The sequence below is a fragment of the Nelumbo lutea genome, chromosome 5 (assembly GCF_056320005.1).
Source record: "Nelumbo lutea isolate HS-2025 chromosome 5, American lotus-T2T, whole genome shotgun sequence".
Classification (NCBI taxonomy): domain Eukaryota; kingdom Viridiplantae; phylum Streptophyta; class Magnoliopsida; order Proteales; family Nelumbonaceae; genus Nelumbo; species Nelumbo lutea.
Genome location: NC_142688.1, coordinates 20,906,756 through 20,931,067, shown reverse-complemented (window position 1 = coordinate 20,931,067; position 24,312 = coordinate 20,906,756). Strand labels below are relative to the sequence as shown.

Genomic DNA, 24,312 nt, shown 5'->3' with positions numbered 1-24,312 from the left:
AGTCTGATTCATGCTCCTTAAATAACTTGTGAAGAGGTATGAGGAAAATGTAGGTGTTGGTTTATAGAAGGCACACTGAACAGTCACAATTTCAACCATTGTGACTGTTTTAAAAGTTGTTAAGAGTTGGTGACTGTTAACTTTGAATTGTACCTCTTGATCACACCCGATCGAATCGTGACCATTGATCTCATCAATGGTCATCAACGTACCAAAACCAGAACCGCCCATCGCAAGCCACGCGGGTGCGCACGAAGTGCGAGCAAAGTGCGCCTCTAAAGCGCCACACACACGCGTGCGCGCACGTTGCGCGGCATCGAATCCCCATACTCTCCTCTACTAATTCTAAGGAGTGTAAATCAGCTCCTATTGAAATATTGAAAACAAAACTTATAATTCTCCAATGTGGGACAAGTTCAAAACTGGGTTTTTTGTAAGAGAAAAACTGATTTTTTCAAACAAGTGTATAGGTGCAATTTCTCATGTAATTGACCAATCAAACCTATTGGATTTAATCTCTTATGAGATTAAAATCCAACAATCCCCCACATTGATTGATCAATTACATAGTTTTCTCTCAATCCAAACTACTATGACACAGTTATGCATACAAAAGGTATTTATCAACTTAAACATCTTGTTAGTATAGTTATCTCAGAGCCTTGTCAAAGTTATTGGTGGTAAGACCTTAAACCAACTACTCTCAAGACAGATCGGAGACACCTATACACATAAAAATGTTCAGTCTCTGCAAAAGTTTCAAATTTTGCTCAACACTGTTATGGCCATGTGCTTCTTTCTTGGTTTCATGAACAACCCCAAGAGCAAACCCAAACCCTCATGAGAAGCGGCACCACTTCTATGTTCACATAGGTGAAGTTCCACTATGTGCTCCGTTATTTGACACATTTCAAAACTTCATTAAGAGTTTATCTCAACCTCTCATCATAACGGACAGCATTGTTTATGTTGTGATGGGAAATTTCTCAATGTCAGTGCTAACAGTCACATTGTTGTAACTTGTTGTTACCCATTAAACCCAATACTGATGGCTTTTCAGTTCAGGTTGGGTTACCATTACAGGTGACTAAGTAAATGGTTTTAATCACATCTCTTTGGTTGTCATTCTTACTAATTCTCTAGCTAAACCCTTGGTAAGAGGATCAACAAGTTTTTACTTGACCTCACATAGGTTATAGTGATGATTCCATCTTGAATCAGTTGCCTAACAAATTCATGTCTCAGACTTATATGTCTGGACTTACCATTGTAGGTACCACTGTAGGCCCTTGACAGAGTTGCCTCACTATCATAGTAAATGAAAATTGGAGGCATAAGACTAGGCCAAAGTTTTATATCCAATAATAAATTCCTAATCCATTCAGTCTCTTTTCCAGCAGCCGCTAAGGCTATGAATTCGGATTCCATGGTCGAGTGAGATATACAAGTTTGTCTCTTGGATGCCCAAGAGATCGCACCCCCACCAATGACAAAAATCCATCCAGATGTGGATTTGTTATCTCCATTACCGGTAATCCAACTTGCATCAGTGTACCCTTCTAGTATAGCTGGATAATCACAATAAAACAAGCCAAGTTCCAGGGTTCTCCTGAGATACCCAAAAACTCTCCCAATTGCCTTCCAGTGCTCTGCACCAGGATTACTTGTAAACCGACTGAGTTTACTTACTGCAAATGCAATATCAGGTCTGGTACAAAGCATATCATACATCAAGCTCCCTACTGCACTAGCATACTCAAGTTGTGCAATTGCTCTACCAGTATTTTCTACTAATTTTATACTACAATCATATGGGGTGCTATATTCTTTAAAACCTAAATGCTTAAATTTCTCAAGTACTTTCTCAATATAATGTGATTGGCTTAGTGCATAGCCCCTACTATGCTTTTTAACTTTTATTCCCAAGATGGTATCTACTTCTCCTAAATCTTTCATCTTGAAAACAGAGGATAAGTAGTTTTTAGTTTCATTTATGCCAACCATATTTGTACCCACAATAAGCATATCATCCACATAAAGACACACAATTACTCCATAATTTTAAGTGAATTTTGAGTAGATGCATCTATCAGCACTATTATGTTTAAAACCAAAAGCTAGAATGCAAGAATCAAATTTCTCATGCCATTGTTTAGGTGCTTGTTTTAATACATATAATGATTTAACCAGTTTATAGATTTTCTTTTCGTTTCCAGGAAGAACAAATCCTTCTAGTTGTTCCATGTAAACCTCTTCATTTAAATTACCATTTAAGAAAGCGGTTTTAACATCCATTTGATGAACAAATAAGTGATGAATGGATGCTAATGCTATAAATGTTCTAATAGAAGTTGTTCTAGCCACTGGTGCATAGGTGTCAAAGTAATCAATCCCTTCCTTTTGAATAAATCCTTTGGCTACCAATGTAGCCTTAAAAGTTTGCACAGTTCCACCAGTGTTGTATTTTCTTCTAAACACCCATTTACATTTTATTGGTTTTGATCCTGGAGGCAAATCTACTAGCACCCATGTGTTATTTGACATTATTGAATCAATTTCATCATTTATAGCTTCCTTCCAAAAGGCAGCATCTCTAGAGGTCATAGCCTCACTATAGGTTTTTGGATCATTTTCAATGTTTAGGACAATGGGTATTTTATTTAAAATCTTATCTCTATCAGCCTCAACCAAAAATACAATTGACTGAGTAGAGATAAAATCTGAACCTAAGTGTTTCTCTATTCTTTGTCTTTGACTTCTTCTAAGTCCTATTGTAGGTGTTATAGTTGTATCATTTCTTCTTTCAATCTCATTATTATCAACAGGTATTGAGATCTGAGTTTCTCTGTCATTTTCTATGGATTCATTTTCTGCAGGTTCAAAACACAGTTTATTTTCAAAGAATTCAACATCTCTAGTTTCAATTATTATGTTGGACTCTAAGTCTAGAAGCCTATAGGCCTTGCTATGTTATGCATATCCAACAAACGTACTTTTCTTAGTTCTAAGTCCTAATTTGGTTCTTTTAGGATCTGCAACTCTATAATATGCTAAGCACCCCCACACTTTTAGATATGCTAAAGTAGGTTTTTTTCCTGTCCATAATTCATATGGGCATTTGTTATTAACTCTATAAACAATTCCGTTATATAAATGACAGGCCGTTAGGAGTGCTTCCCCCCACATGTTTAAGGGTGCACTAGTTTTTAACAATATGCAGTTTATCATTTCTGTAAGTGTTCTATTTTTCCTTTCAGCCAGGCCATTCTGCTGAGGGGTATAAGGACCAGAACACTGATGTATTATTCCAAATTCTTCACAGAAAGAATTAAACTCATTTTTAAAGTATTCAGCACCCCTATCACTTCTAAGGATTTTAATTTTCTTTTTTAGTTGATTTTCAAATTCAGTCTTATATAGTTTAAACATGTCAAATGCTTCATCCTTAGTTCTCATAAGGTAGACATAGGTGTACCTAGAAAAGTCATCTATAAATGTTATGAAATGTCTCTTGCCTCCTCTAGTTAATACACCATTGAGTTCACAGATGTCAGAATGAATTAGTTCTAGAAGTTGAGAATTTCTCTCAACACTAGGGAAATGTTTCTTAGCCATTTTAGATTTTACACATATTTCACATTTTCTAGTTAATTCATTACTGTAAGCAATTATACCTAGTTTGCTCATGTTCATTATGGATTTAAAATTCAAGTGTGCTAATCTATCATGCCATAAAGAGAAAGAATCAACAATATAAGCAGAAACTTTTCCTTCATTAATACTTAATTTGAACATACCATTGCAACCATATCCCTTTCCAACAAACATCTCATTCTTGGATATGATTAGTTTGTCGGATTCAAAGACAACTTTGAATCCCCTCTTACAAACAAGATTTACTGAGACCAAGTTCTTTCTAATGTCAGGAACATGGAGAACATTCAGGAGAGTCAGTGTCTTTCCGGAGGTGAAGTTCAATTCTACGTTGCCTCTTCCAACAACTTTGGCACATGTTTGGTTTCCCATCTATACCTCATTGCCATCAGTCACTTCTTCATATGTCTTGAATAAGGACTTGTCCTTACAAACATGGACTGTGGCGCCTGAATCAAACCACCATCCAGAAGACGATTCTGCCATGTTGACTTCAGTAATCATGGCCACGAAATTGTCTTCTACCATCTTTGCAGACTTGGTTCCGCCTTTTCGATATTAGCAGACTCGAGCATAATGCCATTTTATTCCACAAACATAGCAGGATCATTTCTTATTATTGCTCTTTTTGAAGTTCTCATCCTTCTTCTTTACTTGTAATGCAGGGTTAATCTTCTTCGATCCGTTTTCCACAAAATTTACCTTAGAGTTCAGCATACCGATCAGGGTCTTATCCCTACTGTCTCTAATTCGAGACTCTTCTTCAATACGAAAGTGTTGCTGAATTTGCTCCAAGGTAAGTTCTTTAGCCTTGTGCAGAAGCTTCTTCCTGTAATCCTTCCAAGAGGGTGGAAGTTTCGCAATGATTGCTCCCACTTGGAAAGATTCAGGAAGGATGATGTTAAGGGATCGAATTTTATTGACTATCACCTGTAGTTCATGAACTTGCTCCAATATAAGTTTATGGTCGTTCATGGTGAAGTCAAAGTATTCTACAATAAGATACTTATTCGTACCTGTTTCTTGCACCTTGTATTTGAATTCCAGGGCCTTCCAGATTTCTTTTGGAGATGTAAATTCCTTGTAGAAATTGTAGAGCCGGTCTGATAAAGCATTCAGAATGTGTCATCGGCACAGAAGTGAGTCATCTTCTCGTTTTGCTCTTTCCTTCTTTAGTTTCTCAGAGTCTTTGTCAGTGGGTTCAGGAAGTGATTGCAGATTCGAGTCCAACAGATATTATATCTTTAGTGTGGTCAGAAAAAAGATCATCTTGTCTTGCCATCGGCTGAAATTTGCTCCATCGAACTGGTTTGTCGAACAAGATCTTGGTTCATCATTTTGATTGAAGTCATGCTTGCTTCCGCCTCCATTGCAAAATAACGTTCTAAAATTGTTGGGGAAGATGGGGTCACTGTAACTTAGGAGGAGAAGCTTTTAGGCGCGTCTGAAGACACTGTCTTTAGAATGTTATTTGCCCCCACTCAGTTTTACTGAGTTTGCTGTTGGGTTACAGACAAATTCATTCCCAGGATACAGCAGAGCCTTGGGCGAGAATCTGTAACCAACAAAGTTGAAGAGTCTCCAAATAAACCTTCTGTGAGACTGTAGCAGATCGGACAGAGAGAGAGAGAGAGAGATAGTGAATTTCGAAATTGTGTTTTTGGAGTCTGATTCATGCTCCTTAAATAACTTGTGAAGAGGTATGAGGAAAAGGTAGGTGTTGGTTTATAGAAGGCACATTGAACAGTCACAATCAATTTCAACCATTGTGACTGTTTTAAAAGTTGTTAAGAGTTGGTGACTGTTAACTTTGAATTGTGCCTCTTGATCACACCCGATAGAATCGTGACCATTGATCTCATCAATGGTGATCAACGGTCATCAACGCACCAAAACCAAAACCACCCATCGCAAGCCACGCGGGTGCACACGAAGTGCGAGCAAAGTGCGCCTCTAAAGCGCCTCATTGCGCCACACACACGCGTGCGTGCACGTTGCGCGGCATCGAATCCCCATACTCTCCTCTACTAATTCTAAGGAGTGTAAATCAGCTCCTATTGAAATATTGAAAACAAAACTTATAATTTTCCAATGTGGGACAAGTTCAAAACTGGGTTTTTTGTAAGAGAAAAACTAATTTTTTCAAACAAGTGTACATGTGCAATTTCTCATGTAATTCACCAATCAAACCCATTGGATTTAATCTCTTATGAGATTAAAATCCAATAGAAACATATGAAAACCTTAAACTACAAACTGGACAAATTAACCAATATGAGTAATATTTAAATAAGCAAATTGATTTTTTCTTTTGTTCTTGAGAGCTCAGGGCCATTGTGCAAGATTGTTCTTGAGAGCTCAGAGCCATTGTCTCAGGGTAGGATAAACATGTTGAACAAGATGACAAACACCAATTGTTGTATTATTCAAGATTGTGCAAAAACAGATGATACATTTTAATTATTCTAGAAGATACAATCTTCCATATACTTCATGCCACGGAGAGGCTCTCTCCTTTCAAGAGCATCTATTGCCACTATTATCAATAGGAAATCAACTAAGGTTTTGCTTTTGCCTACTACGTTAACAACGTGATAACACTTTATTATAATCGTTTTAAAAAATGATTCAGAAATGGAACTGTTCTGGTCACTAGTTTTTGGGTCAACGGTTCGATTATTCAGTTTGAATGCATAATACGTTCTAACAAATAAATTAAAAAATAAAAAAATAATTAAACATAAAAATAATCAAAAACCGTTGAACAAAAAAATTAACCAATGAAAAACAAAGGATGAAAATGTATGTAAAAAAAACAAAAGATGGCAATGTATGTAATTACCCTTTTATCATGGATAGATAAAGTAAAAAGTATTTTTCTTTGGGTTAGACTTTAGATTTATTACGCAATGTTGTCAATATGGTTTTTAAAAACAAACTAGTGACTGAATCGGTCAGGGGTCTGGTTACCCGTTCGAATGGTCTGACGCGAGCGGTCGACCCATTCTAACATAAAAAATTAGAAAACGGTCAAAACCATTCAAACGGTTTAAACGGTTCGAATGATTAACCAGCCAGTTCAGCGGTTTGTAAACCAAAATCAACGGTTTGGGGAGAAAACAAAATCAATCAAGTGATCGATTCCTAGTTTTCCCAGTCTAACCGTTTAGTCCAATCCAGTTTTGAAAACCATGATTGTCAAAGGAGATTAAACAAGATTGATGCAACGAATCCTTCGTATAAAGTAAGAATAACTCACAATCTTTTATAGGACCAATAAGGTTTATGAAATTGTGCTTTCAAAGTTACAACAAACAAACAGGTCCATTTCAAAGCATCTAGAAATTGCATTCGTCATTTTTTTGTCAACATTGGAACATATCTTAACATGTCATAGTTCCAAAAATTTTCTACTGAACTCATGTCATCTTTTTTTTGTCTATTTACTTATATTTAATAGTGAAAATGTCTAAGCATCATTATCAACAAAAAGATGCCCATTTGGGTATCTGGTGTCCTATGGAAATATTTCCATTCAACTTGTCAAACTTCTTTGTTAATGCCATTTATTTAGAGGTGTAAAGTGGGCCGTGCCGAAAAGCCCACGTGCTACGGACCGCCACGAGCCATGTGTCCATGTCGTCTTCAGTGGAATAAAATTAAAAAAAATGTTTATTTTATTAATATATTATATACTATATATTATTATATAATTATATTTTATATTATATATTATATATTATATATAAATATTATGTATATAAAAATATATATAAATAGCATATATAAAATATATATGGGTTGTGCCAGCACACGAGTCATGAGCAGCACGGCCCGCTTGATCGTGATGTGCCGTATTGGTACATGGACTTCAAACCCCAGGCCCAACATGGCACGGACCATCGTGCCAGGCCTAACACCACCCATGCACTGTCATGCCATGTTGGACCGGTCCAAAATCGTGTTGGGTCGGGTTGGGCGGCCCGACCCGATTTACATATCTACATTTATTTGAACCTGGAAATCTATTACTCTACAGTACAGCACACCCATGACCTATCATCAAATATTTTAAGATGCTGATGTGTTTGTGGGAGTGGGGCCAAATTCTATGACCATATGACATGTGGCAAGTTAAGGGAGTAAGGAGGAGGTCAGTTCCAATTCCAGTCCCATATATGACGACTCCCATGCATCGATCTATCAAACAAACCATCAACCATCTCAAGGATGACCAACCACTAATAAACCCAAAAGGCCAGAACCCCACCAACTAAAGAGAAGTAGAGAACAAAAATCCAAGGATTGGTCAAGAGAAACAAATCGATCTAGAACAAGATTTATTTGTCGATAATGATGCCAGAAAAGGAGAAGAGCTTGCGTCTTTGCAAGCTGAACGTCAAGAAGACGTCTCTTCTAGTTCACAGGTTGGGTTAGATTGGTTTATTGAGGTTTTTTCAACCAATTCGACCTGGTTGAGTTACCTGAAATTGAAACCGAAATCGACCCTGTGTTAAGTAAAACCGATCTAATCGGTTTAAGTCGGGTTGGGTCGGTTTCGGCTCTAAGTTCAACCATGATAATAAATTAGTAGATTGGAGAAAGAATATTGAAATTTGATGTAAAAAATGACACCTATTCTATTAAAGAAAGAATAATGAAATTGGTAGGGGTGGACCAAGTTAGAATAAAAGTTATAAAAAAAATATAAAGTTAAATTGTATTAGAGAAAGAAGATTAAAATTTATATATTTCAAGAAATCTTCTAATCTAATTAAAAAATGACACCTAATTCTAATTGTAATTGGTTGCCTATTTAGTGTAAAAGACCATAAAAACTATGATCCTCTGATTATTTTCTTTAAACTTTTCAAAAAAAAAATTATTATCTAATTGTCTTACAATACTCCAAACTAAAAGACTAGAAATTAAGTTAGGTTGTAACTATGATAAAGACAACTTAGTTAAGTAGTAACTAAATAGGTTGTAAATACTAACTAGGAACTAACTACTAACTACTAAGTCGGTTCGGTTTTGGTTTTGTGAAAACTGAAACCGACCCGAACCATCGGTTTATGATTTTTTATAATCCAAAACTGACTGGTGTTGAAGAAAACTCGGTTGATTCGAATTGGATTGGTCTAAATTGGTCGGTTTGGTTGGGTTGAATCTTCTTATGAACAGCCCTAGTCTCTTCTGCTGCTGATCCCCACGTTCTGAAAACAATGGCTAGTCGACTTTCTGTTCTTTATCTCCTTCCTCCTTCCTCCGCCTCTCGTTCATTCGTCCACCAATTTGCGCGAGAATTGAGGGCAGACTAGACCAGACAGTGATGGGGCCGCCTGTAGACCTAACTAGACCTGTTCATGGGTCGGACCAGACTGGGTCGGGCTCGGGCCGGGCTTTGAATCTTTATTAACAGAAAAATGTTAGGCCCAAGCCTGAGCCCAGCCTGACCAACGAGCCTACAACTTGGGCCCGAAACCCAACCTAATAAAAGAAAATCGAATTTTTCTCTATTAAAATTGACATTTTCTATTTTAATTTAGATGTTTTTCCCCTATTTAAATAACAATGGCCTACAAGTGAATCAACAACATTCTCAAATCAAAAAATTTATTCAAATGGACATCACATAGGATTTTTACTTAGGTTTAAATATAGGTCGGGCCAGGTTTATTTAGATTTAGCTATAGGTCGGACCGGGCTGGGCTCGGACTAGGCTATTTTGGCAATGCCCGAGCCCAGCTCAAATTTTATGTAGGCCGGGCTTTTTGGCCTGAGGTTAAACCCGTGGACCAAAAAGCCTGTTCAAGCCCGTCTGCGAGCTGAGCTGGACCGGCCCGTCGGGCCACTTGGCCCATGAACATTCTAGACCTAACCAACTACCTTCCTCTTGACGCTTTTTATCTCCCTTTTTTTGTTTTTTGTTTTATCATCTTCCTCACGTGGATGTGGGGAGCCCGAGCTCCGAGTGAAAAAAAGAGAGAATGAGGCGAGAGAGACTCTCTGACTTTGAGTGTGACACCATGCTTCCTACTCCCACTTAAACGCCCCCTCATCATCACTATCACCTCATTTCTCTCCACGAGTCCCGATCCAACGGGTCCAGTCTCTCCACATCGCTTGCGATTAAAAGTAGTTCTACATGTCACGCATGGAAGCTGGAAACGACGTCGGCACGAAAGCCAACGTCAGTAGTCAAGACTCCTGCTCTCTCTCTACTCTACCTCCATTCTTCATCAACCCATCAGTTTGGCAGACAGAAGAAAGGAAAAGAGTGAGAAGGAAGGAGAGAGAAAGACATTCAGATTCAGTCATACGCAACAAGGAGAGAAGATTTGTCATTACTCTTTCTTTCTTTCTTTGTGATTGTTGTTTATTGGGTTCACTCAGTGAAAGAAATGAATGCAACCGAAAGAGATCCTCATCCAACTGAAACCAAACCAGAAAGTTCGTTTTGGTTCCTCATTTCACCATAATGACCAACCTGCCCTTAGTCTTTGAGTGGGGCGCATACCTGAGTGTGGCGCATCGCAGTCTCTAGAGCAGAGAGATGGTGATCGAAGGAGCCGAGAATAACGGTCATGTTGTCTGTAATGGTCTGGTTCTTCTGGAGTGTCTCTCTGGTCTAGCTCTGGAGTGTTTCTCTCAGGAAGGCCGCTCGTTTTCAGGGTTTTCTATGGGCAGAGGAACACCTATCTGATCTCTATGTTTCTCCTCCTCCTCTTCTTCTTCTTCTATCAAGACTCCATTACTTTTAGCCGAGGCAGCATGTATTACACGTGTAATACATGCTGGCCAGGATCGTCGGCTTTTGCTTCTCCACGCCGCTGAAGGTTTTGCCGCAGTAGTTTTCTGAGCGTGAAGAAGAGGATGGAGAAGGCGGGGTTTCAAAGCTAATGACACGCGTGTCATAATCTCGATGGTGTAGAGTTTGTATTGGCACGTACGCGGGAGCTTCTTGATGATATACATTATAGCTACAGTAAGATTCCGATTTACGAAAGGAGGAAGCACCATAAAAGTCAAAACGTCGGAATGTTTTTTGTTTTGTCTAATGGTTAGGAATGTTATGCCCCTTTATCACAAAAATGGGATGTATACATAATAGTGCATATGCATGAATATATGATGACCTTAGAGGGCGAGTTGGCCAATGTGATTTTATATCCCGTAATCCCTTATAACATGTGTTAAAATCATCATACTTTTTTTTCATTTTATGATTACTTTGGCCGTTTAGACAATAAGAAAGAAGGAAGGTGCCAAATCTTTTACTTGTCATGGCGGAGATTTGGGATCGAATCCCGCCTGTATCTGGGTTGGGGGGTGGGTTACCCCTGTTGCATATTTTTTCAAAAGAAATAAAAAGAAAAAAGAAAAATAAGAGAACAATTTGAGAAAAGTTTTTTTAATAATTTTTACAATTTTCCTATGATTATTTGGGTTAATTAAACTTCAAGATGTTTTTTAAGTAAAGTTAATGCACATGGTAATCTTAATTAGGAGTTCAATTTAGGCCACTTTAGCCTGAACTCAATCCAAAAAAGTCGGTTTTTGTTGGATTGAGTTGAAGGTCAGGTAATATGAATCTCACTTTGTGTTGGGTTAGGGTTGAAGTCCAACTTATATTTAATGTTTTTTGTATTTGCATATACATATATAGATAGATTGATAGAGAGAGAGAAAGAATAGGGATGCAAATGGATCGGATCAGATTCAAATTGGGTATATTTGAATTCGATCTAACAATATTCATGTCAAATATAATCCGAATATTCGATTGAATCTAATAGGACTCGATTTGAATTCGAATTCTATCGGTAAGTCGAATCTTTTTATATGATCCAATCCGACTTGTTTTTTTTTAATTAACAAATTATTAAAAGAAAATTAAAATATACTACTTTAAATAAAGTAAAAACAACAAATACAAGTATTTTTTAATTATTTTCATCATATATATACATGTTTTTTATAAAAATTAAATAATATAACAATTTATAAATAAATAACATATATATGTTATATATATATTTATAAATATATTATATACATCGGGTAGGATGTTCTCGGATCGGATAGTGGATGATCCAAATCCAATCCGATTTTCCGATCATACCATATTAGATCCGATCCAAAGATACGAATGGGGGTGATCCAAATCCAATCCAATTTTATAATATAATATATATTTATAAATATATTATATACATCGGGTAGCATGATCTGATCCATTTGCACCCCTAAGAGAGAGAGAACCCAAAGCCCTCACAACATCACGCCAAGATGATTTCGTTTTGAGAAAAGCGTCATCTTATTTTTTCAATAAAGAGTATCACAAGAATAGTTATTTCCCCACCAACCCACTTTGACAGTGACAGTGGCCCATAGAGTTGTGGGGTGTGGTTGTATTGGCAATTTGGCATAATATACCCTACTACTAATGACTCGTGCATGAGACGCTATATTTCTACATTCTTACGTGTAGAATAATAATTTTTTCTTTATTAGTTATTGAGCTTCCAACTTTCCTTTTTATAAAGCTTATATATTCTTGGAAGCACATAAACTAAGTGATGGTGGCTCAATTTATACCTTATCTAGTTAGTTGTAGCAAAGATATGGGTTGACAGGGGTGTAGGCAAGGGGTGGCAGAGGGGGCCATGCCCCCCCCCCCCTATACCTTGAAAATCCCTACAATACCCATTTTAATCTTATCAATATTTTGGTCCTCCTACCTATATTTACTAACTTTTGCCCCCCCTCAAACGAAGATCCTAGCTCTGCCCCCTGTGACTTGGGGCAATGGGCTAAAATATGCTTAGCATGAAATTAATAATCAAGTTAAACAAATCAAAATTTAACTGATGAAAACAATAAAAAACTCGCATTAAGTTATTTTTACTACATTTTATTATTAAATCAAGAACAATCAATAAAACAAATCTACATTAAAATAAATTAATATAAACGAATGGAAAACTTAAACCTAAGGAAAGAGGTAAAATGGAGGGAAAAACTTGATTACCCAAGGAAAAAAGCAATGATTTGTTTAGATTGGTTCACCCCACGAATTGGTGGGCAAATTTGGGTCTAAGCTAAGGTTCATATTTAGGTTAACCCTTAATCTAACTGAGTCCATCTGATTTACACCCTACTTTATTAGAGAGTGCTTAAAGGGATTGAAAGATATTTAAGAGGAAAATAAGGAATGGGGAGGGAAGATTTATGTGTGTGTGTGTGTGCGCGTGCGAGTGTGTGTGTGTGTGTGAGAGAGAGAGAGAGAGTAAATGTGGATTTTATGAAATACAATAAACATCCATGAGGTTTTTAATGAATTAATACAAAAACAAATATGATGTGTGTTATGGACACACCGCCTGGCAGCGCACTGCGGCGCAGTCATAGGTAGCAGCACGCACCGCCCAACAGCGCGCACAGTAGCACGCATCGCCCGACAGCGTGCGTGCACAGAAGCAGCACGCTCCACACGATAGCAGCATGCTCCTTACGGTAGCAGCACTGTGAGACGTGCACACCACCCGACAGTAGCAGTAGGGCGGGGCCCACACTTATCTTACCACATCAGATTTGCCTGCCAACTTGCCGCCAGCTACACCATTCCTTATCCCTTATCTTATCTTATCTTATCTTAAGAGTGTGTTACTATTAGGAGTAGGTAATTAGGAGTTTGAGTTTGAATTGGATTACCCTAGCCTAGTCGAATCCAACAAGGAATTCCCTTCTGTAATCTCCTATTTAAGGAGCTACGAGTTGAAATAAAGCATTCGGTTTCCAAGTCAATAAAAGAGTAAGGAGAGTTTGGGTGGTCTCTTGGACAAATCACCCCAAGGGAGAGTTCGGGTGGTATCTTGGACAAATCACCCATCTAGTTTCCGCAATAGGGTCTACACGCAAGGGAAGGCAGGGCTTTCTCACCGTGGACCGACCCGTGACAAGATCCTACGCGCGGGCCCATAACATTTGGTATGGACACACCGCCTGGTAGTGCGCACAGCAACACATACCGCCCGTTAGCGCACAGCACGCACCGCCCGACAGTGCGCAGCACGCACCGCCCGGCAGTGCGTAGCATGCACCGCACGGCAACAACACTATGCAGCAGCACGCACCGCACGATAGTAGCACGCTCCTCATGGCAGCAGCACTGCGAGACACGTGCACCACCCGACAAGCATGACAACTCATCAAGGTGGGCCCACACTTATCTTACCACATCAGCTATGCCCACCAACTCGCCGTCAGATACACCATTCTTTATCCCTTATCCCTTATCTTATCTTATCCTTATCTTATCTTAAGAGTGTGTTACTATTATGAGTAGGTAATTAGGAGTTTGAGTTTGAGTTGGATTACCCTAACCTATCCGAATCCAACAAAGAATTCCCTTTTGTAATCTCCTATTTAAGGAGCTACGAGTTGAAATAAAGCATTGAGTTTTCCCAGTAAAGAGAAGAGTAAGGAGAGTTCGGGTGGTCTCTTGGATAAATCACTCATTCGGTTTTCCACAATAGGTTCTGCATGCAAGGGAACACACAAGGGAAAGCAGGACTTTCTTCCCATGAACCGACCCATGACGAGATCCTATGCACGGGCCCATAACAATGTGTTTATTTATGTAATCAAATTTGATTTGGATTTACAATTTGCATCTGAATAATAGTGAGATTAGATTTGTGTTTAACTCAAGCTGATCCAATTAAAATCTGAATTTGATTATATCTAATATTTAATGATTTTAACATATCAAAATTTATATAATTATAATTAATATTATAAAAATATATTATATCATATATGATATATATATATATATATATATATTTGTTTGTATTCAAAAATAAAGCGGGGCTGATTAAATCAAAACCGGACCCAAAATCCACTAAAATTAAAATTCAGTTTGAGTTTTTCCGATAGGATTTCAGATGGGATTACGGTGTAAATTTTCAATAACACAATGTGATTCAGATTTTGCTGAACCCGATACGTTTATAGCCCTAATTCCAATACACAACGACAGTGTATTGTGGGCATTGTATTAAAAGGCCCGTGAGGAGAGACCAACCAAAGGCCTAAGCCTTGAGGCGAGGCTAAGAAAAAAAAGGCGAAACCTCAATAGCCTTGGACGCTACCAGCAAGGCTTAGGCCTTGAGTTGTTTGAGGCATATGCCTTTGGGAATTTGGTCTACAAATGTAAGGCTTAGACCTTAGCTATTCAAAATGCTAATATGGAATATGAAGGTTTACATATGGATATACATAAATTAAAGACAAAAAAATACTTTTTTGTATATATTCGTGTAATGAGCAAATAAATAAACATACAAATAACAAAAAACTTGCATATAAAATGTGTAAGAAAATAACTTGTTTTATTATTCATGCTTTATTCTTACCCATTTACCCATTTATCTCATATTTGATAATTTATTTATTGTATAGCACATGCGTCATATAGATTGTCACTCTTCATTAATGCATACTAGTGCAATAAAGGAAATATGAATGCATTGTTCTTAAAACAATATTCGTTCATATCCCTAAATTGAAAAGTTTGACTTCTATGGTTTTGTTATTATAAGGAAAAAAAAATAGAGAAAAATTTTAAAACTAATTTGGTAAGATTCTGATGTAACCGTTTTCGGCCACATACCAATGTTTTGTGATATAAATTTTTTTGGCAAAGTACCTCGTTATTCGACCCGGTGGTGGCATGCCTTAGTGACGAGCTACTTGGTGGCAAACTCCCTGGGAGAGAACTGCTTGGTGACTAACTGCTTGGTGGCGAACTCCCTGGTGGCGAACTGCCTGGGGGCGAACTGCCTTGGTGGCGAACTGCCTGGGGGTGAACTGCCTTGGTGGTGAACTGCCTGGGGGCGAACTGCCTGGTGGCGAACTGCTTGGTGGCGAACTCACTGGTGGCGAACTGCCTGGGGGCGAACTGCCTTGGTGGCGAACTGCCTGGGGGCAAACTGCCTTGGAGCGAACTGCCTTGGTGGTGAAATGCCTGGTGGCGAACTGCTTGGGGGCGAACTGCCTTGGTGTTGAACTGCCTGAGGGCGAACTACTTTGGTGGCGAATTGCCTGGTGGCGAACTCCCTGGTGGTGAACTGCCTGGGGGCGAATTGCCTGGGGGCGAACTGTCTTGGGGCGAACTGCCTTGGTGGTGAACTGCCTAGTGGCGAACTGACTGGGGGCGAACTGCCTTGGTGGCAAACTGCCTGGTGGCGAACTGCCTTGGGGCGAATTGCCTGGTGAACTCTCTACTAGGCGGTCGATGCCTTAGAGAATGTTGGAGCTCCCTGGTGCGGCGCAATCCAACTGCCCTCAGCATGAGGTGGTCTTCTTTCCTTTGTAGGATGCGGGAGATGAGGGACCTGCGAGAACATCATCTTTTCCTCCTCTTTGTAGGTGGCGGGAGCTGAGGGACCTCCGAGAACTCCATCTTTTCCTCCTCCTTGTAGGTGGCGGGAGCTGAGGGACCTCCGAGAACTCCATCTCTTCCTCCTCCTTGTAGGTGGGGGGAGCTGAGGGACTTCCGAGAACTACATCTTTTCCTCCTCTTCGTAGGCGGCGGGAGCTGAAGGACCTGCGAGAACTGAATCAGAGGTCCCGGGGGTACTTTCCCGATGGGGGGCTCTCCGATGCTTAAGTTAGCACTCTTATTGTAGAGAGCTTTGAAGATAATATGAGAGAGCTAGAGAGCAGGGTCACTTCTCTTTCTTTTTCATCCCCTTCCCCTTTGGGGGGTGAGGTCTTTATATGCCGGAGTCCTCGCGGGTTAGGTGGGTGAAAAGCTTCCAAACGGTAAGACTCGTCGCATCCTGTCAGAACCGGGGTATGGTGGGGAACTCCTCGAGGTCGTCAGGCTGGTGCTTGTGTCAGGCGGCCAGGTCGGCTCCTGGGCCGGGTTGTCAGAGGGGTGCCTGCGTTAGTCGGCGGGTCAGTGTCTAGGCTAGGTCGTTAGGTCGGCGGGTCAGTGTCTAGATCAGGTCGTCAAGCTGGCGCCTTGGCCGGATCATGCGCTAGGCTGGTCCAGGTCGCCGAGGTTGCGCAGGCCGTACGTAGTTCGCGCAGGCCGCATGCGTGCGCCGCGCAAGTCGTGTAGGCGCGCGTCAGGCCGCGCGCAGGTCGCGCCAGGCCGGCCAGACTGGTGCCCGGGTGGGTCACCAACTTCGTAAATTTGTTGGCCGGGTGTTTTCCTAGTTGTCACGAGGTGCCACGTGTCACAATTTTACTGGAGGGCCAAATATACAATTTTTAAAATATATTTTTAAAAATTAAATAATATACAAAATAACCTTATAAAATAAAAAAAAAATCTATAAAAAAAGGTATGCATAGTTCAAAGTGCCGATTCCTTTTCAGCATATTGGGTGTATGGCTACTTTGAAACAAAATCCATAGTATATCATACAAGCCAATATAAGATCCTAATGTTATGTTTCCTTGTTTTTATTATATAAGGATTATATCATTTTCTTTTTTAGTCAAGCCTTAATCCTCAAAACGCCTTCACGCTTACGCCTCGCCCTATGACACACCATCCTCGCCTCAGCTTTAGCTTTTTCAAACGTTGATCGTGGGTATGGATGGAGGGAAATTTGTGGGCAGGATCAGGAGATCCGGAGACCGGAGTGTCTCAAAACTGGATATTTATTCGGGGATCCGGATCCGAATTTGGAATTTTGGATTCTAACTTTTCTAACGCAGAAAGGAAAGGATTGGAAGAAGACGTCGTCGAATTTCAAACGCCGGAGAGAGCGAGCGACTCGTCACAGCCCCATCTGCAGTCAATCTCTCGTTTTCCCATCTCTCTCTCTCTGTACCTCCCTCCTTTCTTTCTCTTTCTCTCTCTTATCAGTTCGTACTCCTTTGAAGCAAGCCTGTCATTATATCTCTGTAGACAATCCAAACAAGATACTCGTTTTGTTTCTTTTTCTTTTTCTTTTCCTTTTTTTTTTTTTCCTTCTCTTTATATTTCTTTGAAAATTAAAGGAGGAAGACCAGACAGACACACAGACAGTTTAATAGAAAGAGAACCAGATTGATCGATGGTCGTCTACGTATGCTTGTTATGAACCAACAACAACAGCCATCCCAACCCTCAAACCAGACTTGTCAGGTTTCTCCGCAACCTCATCAATCTCTTATCTCGCTCTCATACATGGGGGAGCAAACTCAACCTCAAACTCAAATCCAGGCACCTCAGTCTCACGCTCAGTCGCAACCCCATCCTCCTCTTCCCCATAACACCCCCACTCCTCAAGTTGTACCAGCGGCACCACCATCTACCACAGCTGCTCATCCGTCTGCAACTATTGCCCCTCATAATTCTGCCTCATCGACTAAGATCCCATTTCGGCCACGGAAGATCAGAAAGGTGTCCTCCAACGGCCCTTCAGACAACTCAGATAACAAATCTCTTCAGATAGTCGAAGGAGATTGTAAGAACACCACCACCAACGGCGACCACAAGCCCAACATAAACAATAGCGGTGCCACCACTACCGCCAGCAGCAAAAAGAACAAAATTGTTGTGCAACAAGTCAGAGTTCTTCCAAGAGTCGTCGCAAGGACGCTATCGTGCGAAGGAGAGATTGCTTTCGCTCTTCAGTACTTACGCAACTCGGATCCGCAACTCGCTCGTTTAATCGACATTCATCAGCCGCCGACATTTGATTCGTTTCATCCCCCATTCCTTGCCCTTACTAAGAGTATTCTTTATCAGCAGCTTGCCTACAAGGCCGGCACATCAATCTACACAAGATTCGTGTCCCTTTGCGGGGGTGAGGCTGGGGTCGTTCCGGAGGCCGTTCTTGCCCTCTCCCCTCAACAACTTCGTCAGATTGGCGTTTCTGGCCGTAAAGCCAGCTACCTCCATGACCTTGCCAACAAGTATCGAAACGGGATTCTCTCCGATGCCTCAATTGTGGACATGGATGACAAGTCTCTCTTCACAATGCTGACCATGGTTAAGGGCATTGGCTCGTGGTCCGTACACATGTTCATGATTTTCTCTCTCCACCGACCGGATGTTCTCCCCGTTGGGGATATTGGAGTACGTAAGGGTGTCCAGCTCCTCTACGGCCTCGATCAATTGCCCCGACCTTCCCAGATGGAGCAACTCTGCGAGAAGTGGAGGCCTTACCGCTCAGTTGCGTCCTGGTACATGTGGAGATTTGCTGAAGCAAAGGGTGCTCCGGCTTCAGCAGCAGCTGTGGCGGTTGGAGTAAGTCAGCAACAACAATTACAACAGCACCAACTACAACAGCCACAACAGCAGCACCAGCAGCACCAACAGCACCAACAGCCACCCCAGCCACAGCTTATAGATCCCATGCATGGGATGGCAAATCTCGGGTAGTCACCTTTCTTCCGCATGTTCTTCCCCTCCTCCTCCTCCTACTTTCCACCTTGATCTCAAAGCAAGTATTCATTGTGATTAAATGTTTCTTTTTTCCCTTTAAAGTTCTTTTTATCTTATTGTCCTTTCCATAGCTTTTTGTTTCCTTTTCTTTTTGTTTTCGCTTCATTCATCCATGTGATTTTCCACTGACAAAATACTTGTAGAACATGAAGCTTACAAATTCTGATACTGGAAATTAAACTTATAAAAAGGGTTGTGATTAGCACAATCCTAGATTTATGCCTCTGTAGCTTATAACAAGTTTGAAAATGCTGATACAGGGATTTGAACTTATCAAAAAGTTGTAATGAGCATAATCCTAGAGTTATGCCTCTGTAGCTTATAACAAATATTGCCCCTGCCCAACTTGGTACCTATGATGTTTTCTGAAAATTCAGATAACAGTACTATCTAAGATGATAGACATTACCAATTTTGTTTTCCCAATATTAGGTGTTATGTTACAATAGGCAAAATTCGTTAAGGTATGACAATGTGTGAAGTATAGAAGAGATATAAACCAAACTGCAGGTTGAGTGAGCCAGTCAGTGAGTTTCTCCCTTGAAATCGAAAATGAGGAACAGTAAGACCTTTGATCAAGTCTTTAGCAATGAAGCAAAGGATTCATTCTCTGCAACATAGAGATCTCTGAAGTTGTTTCAACACACAAAATGATAATCCACCCCAATGCTTTTCTGAGGGCATGGCATGACATTCATTGACATACACTGCATAGTTGCTTTGTTCCATAATAAAATAAGCAGTTATGATTTATGAGGGAACTTTTCAAGATAACACGGGGAATGGCTTGAAAAAATAGCTTAGCAGTACTGATGTCTAAGAACCGTAGCTGCACTTGTAAGGAATTAACAATACAAAAGATTGTTTATGGGATACTACAATATGGAGTTGGGGCAAGAAAAATTTACAACCACAAGTTGTTAGCTTTGGTCTACCCAACCAATTTGCGTAGGAAAATGTGAATACACATATCTGATGGTGTTGAACTCTTAGAACCTGCTTTTTTATAAGCAGCTTGACTCTCTTTTACTTGAGGGTGATTCCAAATCTCAATTGGCTGGGCCTGGGCTAAAAAGACAAGTGCAGGTCTTGGCGGCTTGCTTATTTTTTTTTGCAAGAAATTCATGACATTTCAGACTCTATCCAATGCAGTTTCAGATATCTCCTAGGAACTTAAATTTGTTAGCAGATGCTTTAGCCAAGAATGGGGTGGGAAGGTATACTTTGTATGGTGTAAAATCTTGTCCTCAATCTTGAGTGGGCTTTTGATTTTCTGTTTTGAAGCCCTTGTTTGTATATCTCCTCTTGTACATCTTCTCTTTTGTTTTTGAATGAAAGTCACCTTCAATCCAAACATAAAAAAGAAATAGAAAAAAAGTGAAAACTAAAGAATATAAGGTTTCACAAAATATTGCCTCTTGATAAAGCCTTGCAAAGGCCAAGCTTCAATAAAAGAGTAAAGTGAATCAGGGATGGCCCACATTTGACCAAACACTTTTCCCTAGATTTCATTGGTAAAGGGACACTGGATTTTCATAAAGAAGGAAAGAAGGGATAATAGGAGCCCATGACCAATGCCAAGGGGAGGGGAGGCCTACGAAGTGAATTTAGGAAGCAAGACTTACTGGAATGTGGAAAGGTGCCATTAGGATTAGGAAACTAGATTATCCCGTCTTTGTGACCCTGCCTATATAGACTCCTTGGATGTCAGACTTCTAGCTAACTAGCACTCTAGCAGGCCAACCTCCCAATTAGTTTCCTTAAATGTGGGATCCATGCTGGAGCATTAGCCACAATCTCATAGCATTCTTCAATAACCACTGCTATGGGACCCTGATAAAAAAAATCTATCCATAATTTCTAGTGGGTCAAAGGCTGAACAGTCTTACAATCTAGGTTAACCTCTTAAGCTAAATGGATGAGAAAAGAGCAAATAGAAAGAAAATTGAGTGGGTAACTAGTTTTTTTTGATCAGCAACAGGTAACTTTCATTAAAAACAATAAGATTGAAGTACAGAAAAGGGATAAGCTCTCTTAGCTTTCCCATCAAAAAGTCCAAAATCAAAGTTACAATTGAGCCCAAAACAAAGAACCCCTATTCACCCCTTGTTTAGCTAACCCATCAACAAAGGAGTTGGCACTTCTTTTACCCAATTCAATTTTACTTCAATGTCCTTTGTTAGCCACTTAACTTTCCTCTTTTCATTACTGTAGTTCTAGAAGCCATTTATCCTTCAACCAGCCCACCACCAACTTAGAGTCTCTTTCTATGACTGATTTTCCAATGTTCAACTCCTTAGCTCTTTGTACTCCTTAATCTCAACCTAAAGAGGATTACCCACTCCAGTTGGTCCTGAAAAATGAACAACTACATTACCCTCCTCATTCCTTAGTACACCCCCAATGCCTGGAGGCCCTGGATTTCTAGCAGCACTTTTGTCGAAATTCAGCTTGATAAAGCCACTGGGAGGAGGGGTCCAAGTATGTAAAGAGGTATTTTTAGCTGGAACTGAACTTGCAATTTCCTTCAAATTTCTCAGCAGTAAGTCATCCGCTAGAAAGTCTTTAAGCAAATCCAAAGACTTGAGCCAATGCACCATTGTAATGTAGATCACCTCCAGGATAGTTTGTAGGCTTCTCTCCTTATCTGAAAAGATTCTTGAGTTCCTTTCTTCCTAAATGGTCCAACAAATAACAGCCTTTACACACCTCTACATAATCCTCCCCCTTTTCTTTGGCCAACTGAACATTATAGGGGCAAACAATCTTTGTGCATCTGGTAGAGGAGTCCACCTACACCCAAATAGAGAAAAAAACCAATCTCAAATATTTTTAGCAAAATGGTAGAAGATTAATAAGTGGTAACCATTCTCACCATCAACCTTACAAAGAACACACAATGAGGAGATAAACAATTTTAGATCTCTTTTTCTGAAGCAAACCACATGTGTTGATTCTTTCCAGGAATGCTTCCCAACAGAAATTTATAACCATGGATGGAATAGGTTTACACCAAACTTCATAAACGGGGAAAGACTATCCAAAGTTATCAATTGGTTGAGGTAAGGCTTTGAAAACAAATCAGAGGGCAAGAGAGTCCAAATCTTGTTATCAGATTTTGTAGGGCTCAAGTAGACCTCATCAAGGATGCCCAAAAGTGTTAAGGTCTTATTTAACTCAGTGTCCTTGATGGCCCCTCTCAAACCCAAGCTCCATCCAATCCCTGAACTTGTATTTGAAGGTACCGAGAAAGTGGAAATTGGCTCATTCTTAAAATCAGGCATGACAAACAAAGAAGGAAATAGTCTCATTCTTAAAATCAGGCATGACAAACAAAGAAGGAAATTGGTTCTTCAAAGGGGAATCCCCAACCTAGACCCTTTCCCAAAATTTAATGAGGTCATCATAATGCAACTCATACATGATCTAGGGCAAGAAAAGAGGCAGAATAGCTTGGATGGCTTTCCATGGTGAAGCTCTTGTAGTCCTAGCCAGAATTCCAACGTCCCATCCATTATCTGCAAGCCCATAAATACTAAATACTACCTTAGCCCAAAACTTTTCCTTCTCTAAAGGAAGTCTTCATAACCACTTCCTCAAGAGGGCAAATTCTTCTTCTGAATATTCCCAAGGTCAAGACCTCCAAAATGTCTTATTTCTGTTTTCCAATTTCTATCTAACCACATGGTCCTTTTTCTCCTCCCCTGTCTCCCAAAGAAAATCTCTCGTTAGTTGCTCTAACTTTCTAGTTACCCCCTTTGTAATTTTAAACACTGAGAAAAAATAGACAAGCAAATTGGCTAAGGTGGATCTAATTAGTGCGATTCTCCCTCCAAAAGAAAGGTAATTTCTCTTCCAAAAAGCAAATCTTTTTTAAAATCTCTCCACAATCTAGTTCCTGAAATTTCCTTCTTAGGGTATCTCCTAGAGGCAGTCCTAAGTAACTCAAAGGCCAACTGGACACCACACACCCTAAGATACCTACACACTCTACTACCTCACCCTTCCCCATATTGATTCCCGCTATACAACTTTTCTCAAAATTCACCTTTAGATTTGACATTTGCTAAAAAACATGTGCAAGTTTCAAGTTCTTGATCCAACTTAAATCACCACCATCACAAAAACATACTTTGTGATTTGCGAATTACAAGTGAGTAATTGGTACCTTGTACCCCTTCCCTACCCACTCTCCAACTGTTACTAAAGTCCTTGAATCTGCTCTTATACCCCTGAAGGACGGGAAAAATCCACCACAGTCCCATTTACCAAAGCAGAATATTGACGAGTTCTAACACACCCCATCACCCTTTTGCATCATATATCTACAAAACCAAAGCTTACCATCACCTCTAGTAGGAAAGACCAATCCATCAAATCACAAGCTTTTTCTAAATCAAGTTTGCCAACCACTCATTTCTTTCCTGACTTCTACACTTTCATTTGCTATTAGAATTTGATCAACTATTTGTCTCCCTCTCACAAGGGCTCCTTGATTCAGTGCAATAAAGGTAGGGAGAACTTTTCTAATCCTAAGAGACAACACCTTAGCTATAATCTTATACAAGCTATTCACCAGGCTTATTGGTTTGAAGTCTTTTGGATGGACACTATCTCTCTTTTTACGGATCAAAGCAATAAAAGTAGAGCTCAACCCTGAATTAATTACTCCTTGGATTAAAATTCATCAAACTAACAATATGTCCTCTTCCAATATGCTCCAACAATCTTGATAAAATGCCATTGTGAACCATTTGGCATCAGTGCTTTTGATCTATCCATAGAAAACATTGCTTCTTTAATTTCCTTGGTGCCATCGGAGAGTAAGATTAATGTTGAGGTGTGTGAGAGCAGCTTTGCCCTGGACAATGTAGGAAGAAAGGAATGCTAGAAGTTTTCAAGAGAAGGAAAGAAGCATAGAAGAATTTTTTTGATCAATAACGGCAAATTTTATTAAAACAGTGAAGCTTTAATTACAAAAGAGGGGGAGGTAAACTGTCTTAACTCTCCCAACAACATAAAAAAGAAACAAAATTAGAAATGAGCCCAAAACTATTCACCCCTTGCTTGGCTTGCCCATCAACAAGTGAATTAGCAGTTTTCTTTACCCAACTGTATTTAACCTCAATGTCCCTAGTCAGCCACTTAAGTTTTTTCTTTTCATTGCTGTAATTCCATATACCCGATTGTCTTTCCTAAGC

The 24,312-nt window shown here is 39.8% G+C and overlaps 1 protein-coding gene across 2 annotated transcripts in view; it reads left to right on the top strand.

The window, feature by feature from the left end:
* The first annotated feature begins 17,190 nt into the window (after positions 1–17,190).
* Positions 17,191–24,312, top strand: part of LOC148850870 (uncharacterized) — a 32,367-nt gene continuing 25,245 nt past the window's right edge. The window contains exon 1 of one of the 2 annotated variants that reach the window (XM_088943375.1): positions 17,191–19,044. In XM_088943375.1, the coding sequence (XP_088799501.1) occupies positions 17,750–19,044 (1,295 nt within the window). In that variant the 5' untranslated portion in view covers positions 17,191–17,749. The remainder of the gene's footprint in view (positions 19,045–24,312) is intronic. The other variant, XM_088943373.1, reaches the window with a different exon arrangement.